The sequence below is a fragment of the Schistocerca gregaria genome, chromosome X (genome assembly GCF_023897955.1).
Source record: "Schistocerca gregaria isolate iqSchGreg1 chromosome X, iqSchGreg1.2, whole genome shotgun sequence".
NCBI lineage: Eukaryota > Metazoa > Arthropoda > Insecta > Orthoptera > Acrididae > Schistocerca > Schistocerca gregaria.
In genome coordinates this window covers 745,600,211-745,623,069 of record NC_064931.1, presented here as the reverse complement: position 1 = coordinate 745,623,069, position 22,859 = coordinate 745,600,211, and the positions used below count along the sequence as shown (strand labels likewise).

The 22,859-nt window shown below is 45.5% G+C and overlaps 1 protein-coding gene across 2 annotated transcripts in view; it reads left to right on the top strand.

The window, feature by feature from the left end:
* The window catches only part of LOC126299533 (vitellogenin-like), a 398,678-nt gene that overhangs the window by 354,893 nt on the left and 20,926 nt on the right, over positions 1–22,859 (top strand). For both annotated transcript variants that reach the window (XM_049991515.1, XM_049991514.1), the window contains one exon: positions 14,871–15,078. In XM_049991515.1, coding sequence (XP_049847472.1) covers positions 14,871–15,078 — 208 coding nt within the window. The remainder of the gene's footprint in view (positions 1–14,870; positions 15,079–22,859) is intronic.

Below are 22,859 nucleotides of genomic sequence, written 5' to 3'. Positions count from 1 at the left end.
CTACGGTCGCACGTGTACTTGTTAAAACTGCCTGCTCACAATTGACTGGTCGGATGCACATCTGCTATTTACAATTGTTAGTTCATGCTCCCATCGTAGTTCCTACGCTGACGTCGCTTATACGTCAGGAATAAAATCAATTTGGGAACTTTATGGGCTGGTGGTGTATGATAAACCTACCTAACATGACATTGAGAACTATGAATGAAAAATTAAAAGAAATTCTCATTGTAGATATTGTGTATTTTACGTGTAAGAGACCAATACAGATTGCTCTACTAACTCACTTAAGAAATGAAAAACTCTTGAAGTTATAAAATGTTGTTAACAAAGTGAGCATGCTACCGAACTTCGTTATAGTGCACCTAAATAGGAGGCACTATACACTTAACTCCATGATAATGTGCATAATTCCATGAAAATTTTCTTTTGAGTTGTTGAAGTTGATTTAACACTTAGCATTCATTTTCAGCATCGCTGTCACTTTCAATAACATTTGAAAAAATATTAAACATAAATAATATAGCATGAGGTGAATCAATAAGCTAACAACTGTCATGGAACCATCTCAGACAAAAACAACACTGAGTCCAAGCACTTCTTTCCGCAGTTCTTCTTTCCACAGGTGTAGCTCTCTTTATAAGTGACGCAAATTTCCTATGTAACACAACAACATCTGCCGTAGTTGTTAGGTCGATTACTGCTGCTACAATGGCAGGGTATGAAGATTTAAGTGAGCTTGAACGTGACGTTATAGTCGGCGCACGGACGATGGGACGCACTATCTCCGAGGTAGCGATGAAGTGGGGATTTTCACGTGCGTACCGTAATATCAGGAATCCGGTAAAACATCAAATCTCCGACATTTCTGCGACCGGAAAAAGATCCTGCAAGAACGGGATCATCGATGACTGAAGAGAAGGGTTCACCGCGACACAAGTGCAACCCTTGCGCAAATTGCTGCAGATTTCAATGCTGCGAACTATTAAACGAAACATCATCAATATGGGCTTCCGGAGCTGAAGGCCCACTCGTGTATCCTTGATGACTGCACGACACAAAGCTTTAGCCTTGCCTTGGCCCGTCAACACCGACACTGGACTGTTGATGACTGGAGACATGTTGTCTGGTCGGACGAGTCTCGTTTCAAATTGTGTCGAGCGTATAGACATGTACTGCTATGGAGAGAACCTCATGAATCCAAGGGCCCTGCATGTCAGCAGGGGACTGTTCAAGCTGGTTAAGGCACTGTAATGGTGCGGGGCATGTGAAGTTGGACCCTTGATACATCTATATACGACTCTCTCAGGAGACACGTACGTAAGCATCCTGTTTGATGAAACTTCCTGGCGGATTAAAACTGTGTGCTGGACCGAGACTCGAACTCGGGACCTTTGACTTTCGCGGGCAAGTGCTCTACCATCTGAGCTACCTAAGCACGACTCACGCCCCGTCCTCACAGCTTTACTTTTGGCAGCTTTGATCACCAGCATCCATTCATGTCCATTGTGCATTCCGACGGACTTGGGAAATTCAAGCAGGACAATGCGACACTCCACACGTCCAGAATTGGCACAGAGTGGCTCCAGGAACACTCTTCTGAGTTCAGACACTTCCGATGGCCACCAAACTCCCCAGACATGAACATTATTGAGCATGTCTGGGATGTCTTGCAAAATGCTGTTCAGAAGAGATCTCCAACCCTCTGTACTCTTACGTATTTATGGACAGCCCTACAGGATTCATGGTGTGAGTTCGCTCCAGCGCTACTCCTGACATTAGTCGAGTCCGTGCTACGTCGTGTTGCGGCAGATCTGCGTGCTCGCAGGCGCCCTGCACGACATTAGGCAGGTGTACCAGTTTCTTCGGTTCTTCAGTGTATGAAATTATCTAACTTAACTCCCAGTTCACTCGTAAGCGCAATCCCTCTACCCATTTTGCCAATGGCCACATTGTTTTTGTCACCATCACTGTGGTCTACATAGTCTTTCAAAGTACTCCATGGAATGGAGAAGTGTTTAGCAGCTGTGTATATCGACTACTTTTCTTCCAAAACTTCTGAAGTGCTACACAAAGAACTGGATTCAGTAATAAGGCATTTAAATCCATGATGACTAAAATTAAAAGTATGTTGCATTGGTAATGCAACTACATATAAACATGTGACTGATTACTTGAAAAAGTTGTATTAGTAAGCTTGTATTGCAGAATTAACGCGGTAAACCACGTATATCCCTCCAAGCGGCAAACAATAAACAACCTCAGAGTTTATTCCCGCCCAGAATGTATTTCCCGTGCGCAGACGTTTCTGCCATCCGTTTAGGTCAGTTGGAATCGTGCGTAAAAGGCTTACCTTACTTATGGACAAAGAATGCGTCTGCTATCAAGAAATAAAATATGTCACGGAGTTAGGTAGGTTTACCCCATATTGCGTCGTCTCATAACTGGTAACTGCATGTATCATCTAGAGTGATTATTTGACTGTTAGATAGCGCTTCGGTTTACGGAGCTAAGGTTTTCAGTAATACATCGTTATTATTGTAATATAAGATTAATAAGGCACTCGCCAGTAAAAAGTTATTTATTGAGGGATTTAACAGACACCCATGTGACTTTCATAAAGCACCACAAAGCCGAAGTATGACGGCAGCGAAACGCTCTCGTTGGGAAGGATGTGGAAGTGAGCACTTTGAAGACCCAGCCTTACGGATTCAGCAGCCAATCAGGCGGAGACTGTCGCCTCAGCGGCAAGTAGGAATGCGATGGCCTTGTTTGTGTCCGCTATCCAGGACAGCCAATCTACTTTTATTCTCTTTCCCTGGGGCCAACTGCAGAAGTTCCAGCCGCCGCGCGAACTCGACCACTTAAACCCTGTGGTGGAACTCCGACTCTGTCATTACTTTTAAATGGCCACGTCATACTGATATAGTTTGGCTTTACTGCTTATTTGGATGAAACCCTCTCCTACTTGACTTAGCCTACGAACTTATTCAGCGGAGAGAATGCGAATGAATATCTCAATGAAACTCTTTGCTTGAACTTCTCCTAACTACATGGGTGGATCTCTTTTGCTTCTATTTATATTCGTGGTAAAACACGAAAAGGCTAATCTCATGGTAGCAGATAAGTTTGAATCATAGAAAGAGTAGAAAGCTCACTGTCAAGTACACGATACACATTTATTACAGAATACATGTTCTTCAAGCATATTCATATCGGGGCCATGTACTCGCAATACTGTTCAAAAGGGGGAACAAATTCTACGTAAATTACGTGAATTGGAGCATTGGAAAGACTTCCAGAGAGGCCATGACAAATTATAATAACAAGTTTACCAAACACGAATTGCGTCAAGTTCAAAGGACTTGGTCAGATAATCGAGCATCGTGACAAATAAATAAAGTACATGAAATAATATATAAGAAACTATCAACCTCGATTACGTTAATGAAACCAACCTTTGCCTAGGTTTCAGCCCAAGTAATTGAGCCTTCTTCAGAAGATAAGCCTGATTCTATAATATGTCTACGAGGGCATGGTCTAGAAATAAAACTAAAATAGCATGAATAGTTTGACGTAAGCTCCCGAGGCCCACCACACGGCATCCATGGAGACGAGGCACTCGCCGGAACTTAAGTCTTGGTGGTGACTTAGTATATATGTTCCGCATTTTTAAAATGTGACTACACCTATTCAGGCTGTTTTAGTTTTATTTCTAGACCATGCCCTCTTATACATATTATAGAATCAGGTTTATCTTCTGAAGAAGGCTCAATTACTTGGGCTGAAACCTAGGTTGGTTTCATTACCTCAATCGAGGCTGATAGTTTCTTATATATTACATTATCACGATTGCTGACTGGGCTGCAATGTTGAAAGTACTAAAATACATGCAATAATATCTCTCCAAAAAGAACATCAATTCTATAAATTTCATATTGTATGGATATATATGTAATTGTTGAGGAGATATGTTGTTGGCTCAAGAGATGGTTATGAAAAGAGATTCTGTGTCTAGAACAGACCCACTTGGTGACCCGATCGGCGTTATCAAAGCCATGTTCGGGAAATGAAAAACAATCGCCACTCATTCGATAAATGTAACCTATGAACTATAAGCACGTTTATCAAGGGATAAAACAAAAGATATGTGGTATGTGCCACAAACTATGCTCAGTTACAACACATGTGATCGTCAGCTATATGACGAGTGATTAAAGTTCATAAACGAAAAGTTACTTACCAATTAAGCTACGTAAACACTTGGTCGAGCCACCAAGGACAACGGTTCAACCCCGCGTCCGGCCATCCTTCTTTAGGTTTTCCGTGATTTCCTTAAATCGCTCCAGTGAAATGCCTGGATGGGTGCTTTTAAAGGCCGATCTGCTTTCGGCAGTTTTGAGACGAGTACGCCTTATTTGTGGTGTCGCCTGTTGTGCTGTTTCCGAGCGTGCGTTTTTGTTTGTTTTCTTCCGTGTAGCGGCTTGTTTTCGTGTTAGAAATCATGGCGCTTTCCTATCAACAAGCCACGATTAAATTAAAGTTTCTTTTGGATCATGAACAACCCAAAGCCCATGAAGTTAACAGTTTATACGGGACGAAATGCGGCGCCCGCCGCAGGATGTTTTCCGAATTCATATTTCGATCCTTAGTGCCACTGTGTACAAAGGCTGGTGAATGGAGAGCTATGCGCCAAGGTTTTGCGGCGGCATGCTAAGGATCTCAAGTTCCGATACTCTGATGGCCATATAGGAGCTGTCGTGGTTGATTACGCAGGCTTTGGCCCCCGAAAAGTGCGAGTTTTCAAACTCCCGTTTGAAGTGCCGTCGGGTGTTATGGTGGCCGCTTTTAAACTATATGGCAATTTCAGCGGTCACGTTGCTGAATTGTCGAAGACGTTCGAAACATACCGTGTCCTCAACAATGTCCGGCAGATAAAAATTGAAAATTGGAAATTTTTGGTAAATGACTATGAGGTCAAACTGCTGAGGTCCTCGGTTCCTAGGCTTCCGCACTGCTTGATCTAACTTAAACTAAGTTACGCTAATGACAACCCAACACGCACACACCCATGCCCGAGGGAGAACTCGAACCTCCGACGGGAGGAGCCGAGCGAACTGTGTCAGCCGGCCGTTGTGACCGAGCGGTTCTAGGCGCTTCAGTCCGGAACCGCGCTGCCGCTACGGCCGCAGGTTCGAATCCTGCCACGGGCATGGATGTGTGTGATGTCCTTAGCTTAGCTAGGTTTAAGTAGTTCTAATTCTAGGGGACTGATGACCTCAGTTGTTAAGTCCCATAGTGCTCAGAGCCATTTGAACCATTTGAACCGTGTCAAGGCGCTCCAGAGTGTCCACCCTTGTAAATGAGCGGTGATCCTTCGAAGATGGAACAAACGATGACACTCAAAGCGAACTTCCCCGAGGAAAATCTCTACGGATGTTAATCGGGGTTTCAGTTGTCCAATGACAGCCACCGAAGCTTGGATACCCGTAAACAAATTAGAGAAGACTCTTTTCTTGTCAGTAGTGAGCCCAACGGCTTCCAGTATTTCGACATATTGTAAATTAAAATGTATCGATATATGATGATAATTTCGTGCCGCTCAGTGGCCCAATACAATTCTCTCGACTAGCTGCCACTTCGTCCAGTTACGTGTCCCCAATCTACGTCAGTTACCCAACTGGGGAAAGGGACCTACAGTTTAACATCGTTGAGAGGTAAAGTCTACATTAAAAACAGAGCACAAATTTCCATGGTCCGACCAGTATTTGATCCCGCCGTCCTGCGCTCTCTAGGTTCCATGCACACGCTTTTCCGCTGTTTTATGCTACCCTCCCCCTTTTTGTAAGTGTCATACCGATTTTTTTAGCGCTCTACTCAGTTTTTTATGTACATATAATTTGATTAGAAAAAGCCAGAAAGGAAAAATAGAGAAACTTATTTACAGTAAAACGTACTTTATAAGGTTCAAATGGCTCTGAGAACTATGCGACTTAACTTGTGAGGTCATCAGTCGCCCAGAACTTAGAACTAGTTAAACCTAACTAACACACATCCATGCCCGAGGCAGGATTCGGACCTGCGTCCGTAGCGGTCGCTCGGTTCCAGACTGTAGCGCCGAGAACAGCACGGCCACTCTGGCCGGCACTTTATAAGGGAAGGAAGGGGAGTGGAGAAACAATCGGGGCTACCCATCCGTCCCTCGGCGGAGCCTGAGGGCAGGCGTCGTAATTGAGACCTGGCCACAGTGCCCAAGAACCTCTCCATGATCGGATGCATAGCTAAGGTAGTTATGATGGGGTGACGAATACTTCTTTTCATTTTTTTTTTAATCCCAGTTCAGGTGACATGGAAGGAGAGGGTAAGGTATCATGGTGCAGCCTTATGTGGGCTGCCTTGTGCAGTGAAAGATGCGATCGCCTTAGTGACGTCCTAGGAAGGTGGGGTCGAAAGACGCAGGTGCAGCGAGAAGAACGAGAGGGGAAGTTATTGAGGGGGTGGGTGGGGGGTGGGGTGGGAGTGAAGATAGCAGCCATGACGCTCCAACTGGGAGATCTGGGACATGAATACACCACGCAAGTAGTTGGCAGATGGGACCGATTATTGGATCGTCGCTCCAAGTCGGCGTGGGCGTTCTGTAACCTACACCAAAAGCCGAGGTCCGATTTGTCGCCGTCACCGTATATGTAGCTGAGCGCCCAACCTTACATGCAGAGTATGGCGCTGGTTTTGGTACCTAAGAAGTACATGCTCTCAGGGAAGATGTATGTTTGACGTTTAACCATGGTCGGCGATATGCGAAGAAAGGAGGCGACCATCTTGCGACTTAGCTGCCAGTCGTCAAGGGTTGATGGGCATCTGAGGCGGTGGATGTCATCTTTGAGGTGTTGACAGGCAGCACACAGTGCTGTTCAGCTAATCCAATTGCATGTAACTTCTGACGTGTCGCAATTTTGCCGTTGATAACCAAGTACCATGTTGCTGTAACATATGTGGGGAGGTAAACTTGGCGGATAATGTGTCATGCATACCATATAGGCTTTCACGGCCGGTGTTGTCTTCAGCTGAAACTTCCGACTGACATAGTGGCTTTATTTAAACACTGCCTAACGACAACTTATTTCCAGTATAACAACGAGTTTTACGAACAGATCGACTGGGTGGCGATAGGGAGCCCTCTCAGCCCACCTGTTGCCAATTTATTTATGGAGATCTTAGAACAGCGAGCGCTGCAGACTGCCAGTAAAATGCCTGATAAATGGTACCGCTATGTTGACACATTTGTAGTGTGGACTCATGGTGAAGAAGAGTTGGATGTCTTCTTGGTGCACCTGAACGGCATTAATCCGAAGATACAGCTTACGATGGAGAAACAGAGCAATGGTCGACTCAATTTCCTGGATGTGTCGGTAATTAAACGGGTGGATGGGACGTTGGGCCACAAGGTATATAGAAAGAAAACTCACACGGATCTATACCTCCACAAGGAATCTAACCATCATCCTAGGCAAAAAAAAAAAAAAAGGTTTCATGAAAACCGTGGCGGACAGAGGCAACAAAATCTGCGAGCCGGCTTACTTACAAGATGAAATGAATCACCTACGGTCAGCCTTCATGAAAAATGGATATACCAGCAGGGAAATTGATCGAGCCCTCCATCAAAGAAGAAAAGAAGCCAGAAGTCCAGAGCAACAACGGTCACCGACTGGAAAAGTTTTCCTACCGTTCATTAATAAGGTCACGGACCGTACTGGGAAAATGCTGGCCAAGTATGGGATCGAAACAATCTTCAGACCCACCAAGAAAATTAAGGAAAATTTAAGAACTGCACCCGACATCCCCTAGCAACACCTGGGGTATACAAAATTTCATGCAGTTGTGGAGAAGTATATATTGGAACAACGAAAAGAAGTGTACACACCCGCTTAGCCGAACATAAAAGAAACTGTCGCTTAGGACACATCGAAAAATCGGCCGTAGCTGAACATGTTTTTCGAGATTGGAATCACGAAATTAAATTTAATGAGACAAGCGTTCTAGCACGAACATCCCATTATCATGCGCGCATGTATAGAGAAGCAATAGAAATTCGCAAACACCATAACAATTTTAATAGAAAAGAGGAAGTTTTAAAGTTGGAAAAATATGTATGTCGACGTTGCGCCAGCAGAATGCCAATCGATTACTCTTAATCGAGAAATGATGACGCCTTCCAAAGATAGGCATACCGTCGGCACCAAGTGACGAATGGTGGTGCTCTCTATGCGCCCTATAAATGCGAGAGTACCTGGAGTCTTAGTGGCAGTAGCCGGACGACCTCAGAGGATGTCTCCCGCAGATGGAGACGAAACGTCAGGTGGAAATTTTATACCTCGACCACGGCCTCTCAGCCCGGAAGTTTCAACTGAAGAATGCGTCATGCATTTGACCAACGGACCACAGTACATTTCTGTACAACAATGTCGCGTTGACACTGGACGTATCAGAGTGAGATAGATGTATTTGGCCATAGGTGGGCGCTTGGTCAGGAGTGGAGGATGCACGTAGCTGTAGACCACAATAAAAGTAGCAATAAGGGAAAATGAGATATACATGTGACCAGCTGGCACAGGTGGAAAGATGGCTCCTGGGTTGAGGGTGCCCACCAAACTGCATGTAATGGATGCTACCGTTCCAATCCATTGCTTCCGCTCTGTTCGCATTTACAGAGTATCAGCCCTGTGCTGTACTTTGAGCAGACCAAGTCCTCCCTCACACGGGGAGAGGGTTAGCGTTTCATACTGGACCTTAAAGATTGTTCCTACCGTCAGATAATAGCCGAAGGCCGCTTGTAAACGAAGTCAAATTGTGTGCGGTAAGGGTAGGACTTGTTTAACACGCACCAGTTTCGAAGCAACACGTCGATTGAGATAGGCCATCCGCTAAAGTGGATCGAGACGGCGGAGTGGATTTTTGTAGATCTCGGTGCGGACACACTGTAACACGATCCGAAAATTAATGGTCATCGAATGGGATGTATTGGGGCTGAACGCATTTCCCAGGTACTTGATGGTCTGAGCCCATGGGAAGGGCGCTAGTTTGGCATCAGGGAGGCTGCGTCCTAGTGCAGGGCTGCAGATGTATTTACATTCATCGAGCTGCCTGCCGCTGTCTCGTATTTGATGATTGCTTCAGTAATCTGTCGTGTTTCCGCTCCAGTGCGACGGCATATAGCAGGGTTGATAGGGGCTGCCTTGTTGGATAGATCGTCGTATCAGAACTGGACTCGTTAAGTAACCATTGACTTGTATGTGGGAGCTAGAGCTGTAATAAATGGCATGTATGACTTTGAGGAAGGAGGTTGGGAAGTCCATTCGAGTAATCTCAGAGAACAGGAAACCGTGACTTAATTTGTCATATGCGCTAACGAAGCCGATTGCGATCATAGCTGTCCAGAGCCGACACGTTGTAGCCACTGCTATCACACCGTGACATTCACCGGTTGTTGTCTGGATATTCACCTGTCCATTTGGGGTTATCTGTTGTAGTGAAAGGATGCTGGGAAGAAGGGGATGAAGGCGCCCCACCAAAATGAGGGCAAAGATTTTGTAGTCCACTTTAAGGAGGGTAAGTGGACGGTAGTCGGTGATTATCACACCACAGCGAGACTTACGTGTAAGAATGATGATGCCTGTGACAAACCTGGAAGGGACAACATGGCAGAGAGTGAAAAGTTCTTGACACATACTGGTTCACCTCAAGACCATTAATGTCTGGAAGGCACGATAGAACTCTATAGGTAGACCATCCATACCGGGAGATTTATTATGTGCACCCTTGTCAATGGTAGCCTCTACTTTGTCCCTGGTGATCAGTTCCATCAATTGGGTAATCTCTGCATTAGGGATGGTGTGAGTGATGTAAGACAAGATGTGACCAGTTGCTGCTACGTCGTCAGTGCCGGCGTCAGAGTTGTTCTGGCTGTGATCGGCGAAGGGGGTGACTATTGCAGATTGTTGGTTGAGAGTCTGTGCCTATGATTTGACGAGCTGGGTTATGATCTGTCGTCGTCGTCGGTCGTCGGTTGCGCTATGATGCTTGGTAGGTATCTCGTGGGCCAGTGAGTCCAGTAGACGTGTTCTCATGGGGCTCCATGTAGACGATATTGGGCCATCGTCACTATGCACAGCTTAATCAGCTGCTGCTCCCTCTGTACAGTCATGTCGGGTCCTTGGGTGACTAAGTCTCGGAGGATGGCATTGTGCAATGTCCGTCCTATATCGCATCAAGGTTTGCTGTAAGAAGGGCATCGCATACCCTAATCACCACTCTAAAGTTCTGTAAGTCGTCGTTCGCAAGTGGTCCAAGTCTCTGTTATGCACCGTTGATATCCCATATCCAGTTGATGTGCGAAGTTCATATTCCTCAGTGTACGACTGCGCCACACTGGTTGTAGTTTGAGAAGACTCGTGCAGATGTATGCACTGTTGTCTGAGAAAACCAGCGGCCACAGTTCAGCATCTTGGATATCAGATGCTAGCTCCTGGAGACGTAAATTAAATCAAGTCGACTCTCCGAATGGTGTGTTTGATAAGTGGGGCCACGGGCATTGCCGAAGTCTCAAACGATCATGCGGAGTTCTTGACAGGTGTTAAAGTAAGGCGCCTGATCATTTTGTTGCGAGACACAGTTTAAGACGCCTCCAAATATGCAACTAGCATAGCTTCCTAAGAACAAGGGGCAATGTCTTCAGAGTAGAATGTGGCTCTCTCCCATCAGTGGGTGGAACCAGATGGGGCATGGATGTCGGTGGTACGCATGTCCATGGTGGTGAAGGCAATGCCTCTTGCTCTTGGGAGAAAGATGAGACTCATGATGCGGAATCTTTCTTGAAAATATGCAGCCACGCCCCTGCCAAGAGGATTACCAGCAGAAGTATTAAGTATGTATCTAGCACGTGGGGCAGAGCAGTCAATTGTGCTTCCTGTAGTAGTGAAATGTCAATGGCAGATGGCCAGATCATATCTCGTGACAGAGGTAATTCCGGGGGCGATCTGATGTGCTTGGAATAAATCGTTGCAATCCTGTATGATTGGTTGCGCAGTAAGGTGAGGTTCGGTATCACGTTGTAGATAATTGAGAGCGAAGAAGGAGGTCATAGACCATCCCGTCCAGCCTTCAGGGTTGAGCCTAGTTATATTTTGGTCGTGGCTGCCAGAGGCGCCGCCGTCGACTGGGGGGTCAGGGTCGATTATGAAGTCGTCGCCCCACACCGAAGTGTGAAGTCCTGGCGAGTTGTCTGTACGGTCCCGTGCAACAGGGTTCTGGACTGATGAAGAAGCGTCCAAAGTGATGGACGTGTCCTTCGGTTAGACAACCCTTTGGCTTGCTGCCAGGATTGATGGCTGTTCGTTCGTGGGAGTCAGAGTCACATTGTTGTCCTCGACTTCAGTCTACTCCCGGTCCTGGTTTGTAGGAATTGTAGGCGAGGCGTCATCGGGAGGCGAGGCATCCTGATCGGAGTCTGTGCGACGTCTGCGCTTATGGCGCCTGGGTGATTGCTGCCGCCGTGACCGGTCTTCCATGTCGGAAGATGGGAGTGAATCGAGTCGTTCTGGCACGAAGGCTGTCACTAGTACTATCGTTGATGTAAACTCCATCGGGTGGTCTGAGAGTTGAACGGTTTCCGCTGGTGTCGACACTGCTGTTTCTTGCTGTGGAGGTTGTGCAACGGTAGTATCGGTACATCAGATAATGCCACAAGTACAAGATTCAGGGGCGACGAGAGCCTACGCAGGGATACTGGGAGGGACGTCGGTTGCGGGGCGGGCGTCACGTCACAGGCCGTCACTTGTTTAATGTGACGCCGGAGACATTCTGGTCGAATGGGCCCTTTCTAGTCGCATCCTGAAAAAGCCCGCGGTTGGTCGTCGTAAATGAGGACCGCGCGGCAGCCGCTTATCTGGAGGTGGGATGGCACATTACGATGGAGGTCTATGGTTATCTGGAGGCCGCCGTTGAGGACCGGATATGTTCGAAATTGTGCATCGTTCTGCTACATGGCCGTAAACGGTTTCGTAAGGACGGAAGGCATCCATGACGTCAGCCACAGGGAGTTCGAACGGCAGTTCAGAAATTCGAATTGTTCGCATGCCTAATCCTGCGTGATCGACCGTGTCTGGGCCGACGTTGCCGTCGGCTTGGCAGAAACGGAGCCCCTGCTACATATTCTGAAGGATCTCGTCGCAAGTCGCATCATCGGCGACTTTAACATACACCGTACTGCTCACTGTTGGTAAGTGGATGCCCACTAAGTCGAACGCCTTTGGTCTTGCATAGTCGTTGCAGAATGTGGAACGGAGTGTTGATTTACGGCATATTTTCGCCATTACTCTGGAGTACTAGACGGTGCGCAAGTAACGGTCGCAGAATGTAAACAAAACTAGCAGGCGCCCTCTGCAGGCGGAATACGGGATTGCCGCATTACTCGCCTGCTAAGGCCAGACTGTAGACCACCAGGCCCGAGAGTTGTAGTCGATAAAAGGAGTGAAACGTGTTGAAATGAGAAGAAACTGACTTACATCAATACGTAAGTAGAAAAACAGTTTAAAGTGTTGCTGAAATTACAGTTAAGCCCGCAAACATTTCTCGCAGTAAAAGTTTTGATTCTATATACAGAGTGTCGCAATAACATTTTCGATAATAAAATTTACTAGAAAATCTGGTGAAAACCATTATAGAACGCAGGGTATTAGAAAGTATATACCTGTGCAGCTGCGATATTTAACACAAAATTACGTCTTGACACAGGTCTTCGACTCGTTTACATGAGCCAGTGCAGACGTTCGTGCGCTTTCAGATATGGTTCAGACGTTCACCAATAAGGGCTAGTTCTGTCATCCAATTCGCGTTTTTGAAGTTATGTAGATCTGCAAGGACATTATTCGATTTACGACATATACAGGGTGATTTTTCTAAAATGGAGACAGACTGGAAGCAACGACGCCCGTGTGGATAAGGAGCAAAAACGTCTTATACACATGTGCCCAGAAATGCGTTCCAAGGCAGGTACACCCACTGAATGTGGAAACAAAAGATCTTTGACAGTGTAAGTTCCAATAATTGTAAGCACACCTGAGAACACACCATGCAAGTGAAAATGTTTTGTCTGTACTAGTGTTTTAGTCCCATAGTCAAGAAGCTGTCGTCAGTAATCCCCGCCCACACATTAAGGCTGAGCTGGTGCCCATGGTTCATTGACACCATACCACAGAGATTCTTTGCAGAATATAGGTGAGTGTTTCGAGATTTTACGATGCCGCTTCTAGTCATGTTTGCCTTGTCTGTGAATAGGATGCATGACAGAACCGAATCAGTGGATGCATCCAGGCTACAGGAGGTGCAACGTCATGCTGATAAGTGGAATCATACTGCCAAGTTTTTTTTTTCAGGCTGTGTGTATGCGATAGGTATGGATCCAAAACTGAACCCTATGGGACTCCATCGTGATTTCTCTTTTATAACTTAATCAGTCGTAGATACATTTTCTTTAGACTTGCAACAACATTTTGCGTCACCACCGCTCTTTTACGCAACTGGTAACAACTATTAGTTGTGTGTTGGTTTATTGTTAGCAGTTCTTTTCTCTTCCTTTCCTACGCAATAGATTTTTATAACAGCTGACCCCCAGTAATTCACTCCATTCAATAAACCTGCTTCAGCTTAAGCCAGGATGAAACCGAGTGGCATACGTAACAGTGAAGTCCAAAATCACAACAAACCATGCTCTAACGGAATGTGTCGCCTACGTATCGTTGAAGAGCAAAATTATTATGTAATACAGAACGAAAAGCGACGACTGTAACGTTATAACCTAGTTATCACTTTAGCACAGTCGTAATTTAAGCTTAAAAACATTTCCATTCTTTAGTTCTTATACACTCTTACACTTATACATTTCCTTTTCGTCAAAATTAAAATGGCTCTGAGCACTATGGGACTTAACACCTGAGGTCATCAGTCCCCTAGAACTTAGAACTACTTAAACCTGACTAACCTAAGGACATCACACACATCCATGCCCGAGGCAGGATTCGAACCTGCCACAGTAGCGGTCGTGCGGTTCCAGACTGAAGCGACTAGAACCGCTCGGCCACAACGGCCAGCTCCTTTTCGTCAAAGAGAATAATTTTTCCTTTGGATCGCACGGGAGGCTGACATTGCCCATACGTACCCAAACCCAGAACAGAAAATTGGAAATGACATACATATTAATGCCAGTCCCCACTGTGTATCACCTATACTTAACCATTAGCGCTCATTTCGGTGCTGCTTCCGTATCATGACACACCGCCGTGAGTCTTAGGGTGGGTCGTGCACGCCACACAGTCTTTCAGCCGTTGCTTCTCGCCAGCCTACATTCATGGTTCTGATCAGGCCCAACGTTGTCCATGTCCCGTCAACTATAAGACACAGACCACTAGGTTTCGTTGCTCGTTATGGGGGTCTTCCTATCACTATGTTCAGATCAGGAACTTTGGTGGCTGACAGGGGAATGGGACTGGAAACAATCCGAGCCTGCCAGCCTTGACCGCTACTTAGAATATTAGTACCCTAGTGAATCACGAAGTCTTTAAAATCACTCAGTCACCGCGAGGTACGAGGAGACGTGTCCATGATTTTATACTCTCTACTCTTAGTGCTACTGCAGTTGTTCTAAGTTAGTACGTGTATGGTCAAGGTTAGCTATAACCTTCAACACGTCCTTTTGACAACGATATGATCTTGGTGTAATCTGTAACGTATTTCTACTTTCATTTTCGAGTGCACATACGGCTGCTACAAGAGTGCACGACAGCTTGTCACGTGTAGTGAGGTGGTGTTTTGCGCAGGTGCTGGAGTTCCTGGAGACGCCGGCGGAGCAGAAGACGGCGCGCGTGGTGCTGGAGGTGGACGAGAAGCGCGACGTGCTGGAGGCGTGGCTGCGCGTGCCGCCGCGCAGGGAGCCGGAGTTCCGCAGCTACGCGCTGGGCCCCCTGCTGCCGCAGCTCATGCTGCTCAACCCCGCCACCAGCTTCGACCAGGGCCTCTACACCTCAGGTCGGTCCCAGAATGCCTCAAATGTATATAATGGAATGACGACACACATTTTCATTGCCGTCATTCCATGCCATGGCTCGAAGACTTCTTAAGTTGTCCTCGATGGTGAGTGTTCATCGGAGGTGAGGGTATCATCTGGAGTGCCCCAGGCAAGTGTGGTAGGTCCACTGTTGTTTTCTATCTACATAAATGATCTTTTGGCTAGGGTGTATAGCAATGTGCGGCTGTTTGCTGATGATGCTGTGGTGTACGGGAAGGTTTCGTCGTTGAGTGACTGTAGGAGGATACAAGATGACTTGGACAGGATTTGTGATTGCTGCAAAGAATAGCAGCTAACTCTAAATATAGATAAATGTAAATTAATGCAGATCAATAGGAAAAAGAATCCCGTAATGTTTGAATACTCCATTAGTAGTGTAGCGCTTGACACAGTCACGTCGATTAAATATTTGGGCGTAACATTGCATAGCGATATGAAGTGGGATAAGCATGTAATGGCAGTTGTGGGGAAGGCCGATAGTCGTCATCGGTTCACTGGTAGAATTTTGGGAAGATGTGGTTCATCTGTAAAGGAGACCGCTTATAAAACACTAATACGACCTATTCTTGAGTACTGCTCCAGCGTTTGGGATCCCTATCAGGTCGGATTGAGGGAGGACATAAAACCAATTCAGAGGCGGGCTGCTAGATTTGTTACTGGTAGGTTTGATCAGCACGCGAGTGTTACGGAAATGCTTCAGGAACTCGGGTGGGAGTCTCTGAAGGAAAGGAGGCGTTCTTTTCGTGAATCGCTACTGAGGAAATTTAGAGAACCAGCATTTGAGGCTGACTCCAGTACAATTTTACTGCCGCCAACTTATATTTCGCTGAGAGACCACAAAGATAAGATAAGAGAGATTAGGGCTCGTACAGAGGCATAAAGGCAGTCATTTTCCCCTCGTTCTGTTTGGGAGTGGAACAGGGAGAGAAGTTGGTAGTTGTGGTACGAGGTACCCTCCGCCACGCACCGTATGTTGGATTGCGGAGTATGTATGTAGATGTAGACATTATACAGCTAATGGTTGTTCATATTCGCAACTGCGAATACATTGCGTGTATTACATAACGCCTGTAGTCGCCACAGCGCCTGTTCCTTTGGACGTGCATGCATGTCCGAAGGAAACTTCGCATCCCACTTCTGAACAACAGCTCTACAATATCGTAATCGTGCAATGTATGACTGCCTAATACTCCAGACGAACTAATGACCTAGCCACGGTGTACCTGGTCGTGTGCCTTAACGATACAGGTAGCCACGCCGCAGGTGCAACCACATCGGGAGGGTATCTGTGGAGAGGCTAGACTAACGTAAGGTCCCCGAGGAGGGACAGCAGCATCTTCAATTGTTGCAACGGAAACTGTCTGGAGGATTGACTGATCTGGTCGTATAACAAGAGCGAACATAGCCTTGTTATGTTCATGCTGCGAACGGCTGAAAGCGAGGGAAACCACAGCAGCTGTAATTCCCAAGGAAATGCATATTTGCTCTATGGTTTGATGATGATGGCATCCTCTTGGGTAAAATGTTCTTGAGGTAAAGTACTACCCCATTCCGATACCTGGAAGCGGATTACTCACGAGGATATTGTCATCAGCGAAAACAAACATGGCGTTCTACGGATCGGAGAGTATAATGTACTATCTACTAACTGGATGCGTATGTTAGAGAATTTAAAAGGAAAAATTATAGGTTGAAGGAGCAGTGGGAATTAGTCAGGTGCTACAGCAGGAAGAACACGATTTCTGGTCAGCTGAGTACAGGATGATCAACACGAAATAGCGGTGATGCAGGAGTAGGTCTAATTACGAGTAAGAAAACAAAAACACGGACAGCTTCTAAGAATAGCATAGTGAATGCATTATCACAGTGAAGACAGAAGTCAGCACCTACCACAGCAGTACAGATTTCTATGTAACTAGTTCTGAAGATGAAGAGATTGAAAGAGTATATGAGGGACAGTCAAATGAAAACCGAACATCCGCCGCAACGGGACCATGGAATGGTTCTATTCGTAAGTAACCACCACACGCGTTAAGACGTTTGTCCTACTGAGAGACGAGACGATTAATTCCTATTTCCTAGAACATGGTCGGCCACTGATGAATCAACAGCTGCACCCCGTCTTGCGCCTCCTAATGCGACTGAAGCCGACGCCCACGCCTGTCTTTCTTCATATTACCAAAGATGTGAAAATCACGCGGTGAATGATCCGCGCTGTACGGAGGATGTTGCAGTATTTTCCAACAAAATCGCTGAAGAGTAGCGTTCTTCCGATTGGGAGTCTGGGGACGGGGGTTATCGTCCTATCGTCCAACCGGATGATTCCCTCAGACAACATTCCGAGTGGCCGAGGGCAAAGGACCAAGCGAACAGTCGAAACATCCCACACTCCCCCGCCAAAGAAATCCAAAACTGTTCACACAAGTTCCAGTAAGGCCATGATGACTTTTATCTTCTACTGCAGCAGCCCTCTCCTCGTCGTGTTCGTCGAGCGTAGAACTCCAATCAATATGCAGAGATATGAAGACACTTTGCAGAAAGTCAAAACACCCAGGGATACTGCCGGACGGAATGTTCTTGTTCCACGTCCCCACACTGCCAATCGGACAAAGACAAGGCTTCACTGATTTTGTTGGGAAATACTGCGACATACTCCGTACAGCCAGGGTCGTTTACCGTGTGATTTTTCACATCGTTGGCGACCTGAAGAAAAGCTTGCGTCGACATCGGTTGCAGTCGGAAAAGGAAATACGAGAGTGGGTGCTGTTGTGGATCCGTCAGCGGCCGATGGCGTTCTACAAAACAGGTTATCATCTCGTCTCCCAGTGGGATGAATATCTTAATGCGTGTGGTATACTTTTCAATGGGACCATTCCACAGTCGCGTAATGGCATGTGATCGGTTTTCATTTGACTGCTCCTTGTATGGTGAGATACAAGAAATTATTCAGATACTTGAGAAAGACGAAAATTTAATACTAATACGAGACTAGAAGTCGAAAGTAGGCACGGAAAGGAAAGAGAAATGGACTGTGGGAAAAGAAATAAGAGAAACCGCCTCGTAGAGTCTTGCACGGATCACAATATAAGCACGGATGACACTTCGTTTAAGAACCGTGAACGAAGGATGTATTATTGGAAGATTCCTGAAAACAACGGCAGGATATAAACGATAGCATAATTACAATGTACCACTGTTTTGAAGGTGGAATGGAGACGAATAGAATTATATAGAACACTTACGGTCTACCTAAGCCGAGAAAGTTCTGGTGCTACGTAAAATCACTCGGCGAATCGAAGGCTTCTCACCAATCACTTGTCGTCTAATCTGGTGCGGCAATCCAAGACAGGCAAAGGAAAGCTAAATTTTTAAATTTCGCGTTTAAGAAATCATTCACACGGCGGGATTGTTCAGATGTACTCTCATTTGGCCGCCCAACAGATTCCAGTATGGAGAACGTAGGAACAGGCGTCTCTGGCGTAGAGAAGCAAATGAAAAAGTTTAAAACAAATAATTCACGAGGCCTGGATAGAATCCCATTTCGGTTTTACAGAGTACTCTATAGCACTGGTCCCATACGTATCCAATGTTCTCCGTGAATGTCGCTCATAGGAAAGTCCTAAGGGACTGGAACAAAGCACAGGTGACACCTTTGCATAAGAACAATAAAAGAACGGGCTCGAAAAATTACGGAGCAATATTCATAACATCGGTTTGCTGCGGAATTCCTGAATATATTCTAAGTTCAAATATAATAATTTTTCTTGAAACTGAAAATCTTTGGTCAAAAATCAGCTAGATGTAAAAACATCGCTGGAGGTAAAGCTGTGAGGACGGGTCGTGAGTCGCACTTGGGTAGTTCAGTCGTTAGAGCACTTTCCCGCTTACCGCAAAGGTCCCGAGTTCGAGTCTTGGCCCGGCACACAGTTTTAATCTCCCAGGAAGTTTCATATCTGGCACACTCCACTGCAAAGTGAAAATTTCATTCTGAATACTGATGTATATTCCAGTGTTTTTTACAAGCGGAGCGCAGTCACACGCCACCTGTCTTTCACCACGTTTACAAGCGCCACAATTTGCGGAAAACGAATATCTAAATTCGAATGCGATGTTCGCTGCCGTCCTTAATGCTACGCCGAAATCTATTTTGCTAATCCGATCAAATATCAGTTTCCAAGTGTCACTTGTCTATCACGAGTGGATTATGTAAATCTGCTGTTCCGATTTAGTGAACTCAGGAGTGGGATTATCAGTGCCTCCGTAATTTTTTTGTGTAGTAAAGGGAGTATGTTATTCAAGAAGAGCAGTTTGAAAATATTATCCATGCGCCACTGTCTTATTACTGCCACCACATCACGCGCAGTACCGGAAGTAACTGCGAAGTGATCGCTGGTTGAACATTATCGTAATCAAACATTTTGAAAAATACGATGGCCATAAATATTCCGAATGGTTAAAGACAATGTTATTAATCAACAAAAAGTATTTCGCGCAATGATCTAGAGCATTAAAATTAGTAGCGTTGTCCTAAGCAGTGATGTAATATAGGGGTAAAGGCATATTCGCGACGAATCCCTATAGGTGATTGTATGTATTTTTATTTCTAATCCTTCGTCATTTTAATCATCGTATTAACTTTTTTTCTGCCCACCACCTTATAGACTATTACAAAAAATAGATCCTACCCCAACCAACGCGAGTTACCAAATGTTTTGTAATCAGCAAATGATTACGGACGAGAGCGTTTGCCGGTAAGAGAAATTGGGTTTAACGGCTTACAAATTATACTATGAAGGATAATATTGTTGTCACCATTTTTTTTGCCAATTTAGAAAATATTTCAGCATTTTTGGTTTTTGAGTCATATATGAGAACTGAATCCTTAATGAATCCCATGCCACCGCCTGCATGTACAACAATTAAACATTGATCCTTGGACTGTACCCTCACTTACTGTCACGTTGCCAACATTTCTTTCTGCTGTAATGTGAATGAATCCACGTTTCAACAAAGTAAACCACTGACCGCTTTAATTCAAATGCTTCAGTCTTCCGTGAAAACCTAATGTAGTATGCCCTATTTGCAACTATGTCATCTCCTTAACACATAACTCGTTTATTTTGGCACCTTTCAAAACTAAATCCCATAGACAGAATAGTTTTTGTTACAGTTTCATTGCCAGCCTCGAAGTTAAGTTCTGTGCGACCAAAGCTGTGAAATTTTCCCAAAGTTGGTACTTCTTTATATTGTTCGTAATTGCGTAGAAATTTCTGCCTGATAAAATATTTACCGACATCGTCAGTGGAATGCTTATTGTATCTTTCTTCGCCTCATTTGACGTAGAAGTCTGAATCCTGCTCTGCTCGGCTTCGTGTCCCTGCTTCCGTAATTTGCAAACCATCTTCTTGCTCAGCTTAAACATTTTGGCCGCACATTCCGCCACCTTCTCCACTGGCAAAATTAATCTCGTCTCTTTCCCATCATCCACAAATTTAATAAAGCCAACCGCAAGCCGTTGCGCCTGCCCGGGAAGACATTTTCCACACTCATCTTCCATGTTTGCACCGCGACGTAATATTGCTCATAATTTTAATCAGAGCGTGGCTGTGCCTAGTTGCGTGACCAACTTAGTTCTTGCTACGGTCGCATTACCACTTCGCCTTGTCGGGTAGTACCATCGAGGATTTTTCCTGCTGGTTCGCAACTAGGTTTACTGTTGTATCCAGTTCTGTGCACAAGCAGTGTACATGACTGGTACATGCAGGGCATCCAAGGCGCAAACCAGACAGTTCGCTTTGCTGGCAGCTGTCCTGTTGTGGTATAGACATATCAGAAGATGCTTCATTGTGGTAACCTCATTTGTCTGCGGATGTATAACACATCGACTGTGCGCTGTCTATCTGACTATAAAGCCTTCTGTGTTTTTAAATAGATCACTTAATAATAAAAATCATTCAATACAATTGATTGGGAAAAATTAACATTAACACAGAACAAGAAGTGACTCTGGTCTCAAAAGCCGAGCTTGTCTGGGGAACTAACCTTTGGACACAAAAATAGCGCCCAGTTTTAGGCGAAACTATTTAGCGACTGGACTAATTAGGACAGTTCATCGAGGATGTTGGGGGTAAGAGGAGTAAAGTTAGGAGAATATAAGAGTAATACTGGAAGAGGTGAATAACAGCCTAACCTGTCTAAAAGCTTTTAGCTTCTGGACATCATCCATCCAGGCAGCATCTAATACACGAAACGATTATTTGAATAAAATTAAATTTTTAATATAACACGATTTTATGTCGGACGAAAACGTATGAAATAATTTCTCCTAGAATTATACGGATTCATAACCCAATTCGGATAGTTCTGAAAATTTGGGATTGTGAATTTTTAATAACTATGAGAAAATTTGTAACATTTATAACGAAAAACGTGGGACACGTGCAATAGTTAGGAGGTGAACTACTAATGCGTCAGTTATGTATTGCATGGGCCTACGTTTTCCGTTACTTTCATAGCTATTAAAAATTTACAATTACAGATACCCAGAACTACACACATCAAAAAAAGTTTTGCATCATCCCGGTTCCCAGAACTTCTGAAGATAGGCGTTGACTGTGGATATTGTATCACAGACCCAATCCCTTTGACTGTTCAAATGGCTCTGAGCACTATGGGACTTAACATCTGCGGTCATCAGTCCCCTAGAACTTAGAACTACTTAAACCTAACTAACATAAGGACAGCACAGACATCCATGCCCGAGGCAGGATTCGAACCTGCGACCGTAGCGGTCGCGCGGTTCCAGACTGAAGCGACTAGAACCGCTCGGCTACATAGTTCGGCTTGACTGTTCAGAGATGCCACAAAACCTGCCCAAAGATGTAAACAACCATGCATGAACAGCGAGTATTAGACGGAGGGGGTCCGACAGCCGATTAGTTCGTTATTCCACTAGGAAAGAGGTACACGGCTCGTGTTGTCTGTAGTTCAATCATGCCTAGACGGTCAATACTGCGGTTCGATCACATCCGTAATGTTACTTTTTGCCAGGAAGGGCTCTCAACAAGGGAAGTGTCCAGGCGTCTCGGAGTGAAGCAAAGCGAGGTTATTCGTGCATGGAGAAGATACAGAGAGACAGGAACTGTCGAAGACATGCCTCGCTCAGGACGCCCTACGGATTATGACTCCGAGGAACCCTGACAGCAAAGCCACCATGTTGAATAATGCTTTTCGTGCAGCCACAGGACGTTGTGTTACGACTCAAACCGTGCACAATAGGCTGCACGATGTGCAGCTTCTCTCCCGCCGACCATGGCGAGGTCCATCTTTGCAACCACGTCACCATGCTGCGCGGTACATCTGAGCCCAACAAATGCCTAATGGACCGCTCAGGGTTGACATTACACTCTCTTCACCGATTATTGTCGCATATGTTGTCAACCAGACAATCGTTGGAGACGTCTTTGGAGGCAACACGGTCAGGCTGAACGCCTGAGACACATTGTCTAGGGAGTCCACCCAGGTGAAGGTTCCATGATGTTTTGGGGTGGCATTATGTGGGACTTACGTACGCCGCTGGCGGTCATGGAAGCCGCCGTAACGGCTGTACGGTACGTTAATTCCATGCTCCGACCGATAGCGCAATCATATCGGCAGTATATTGGTGAGGCATTCGTTTTCATGGACGACAATTCGCGTCCCCATCGTGCACATCTTGAGAATGACTTCCTTCAGGATAACG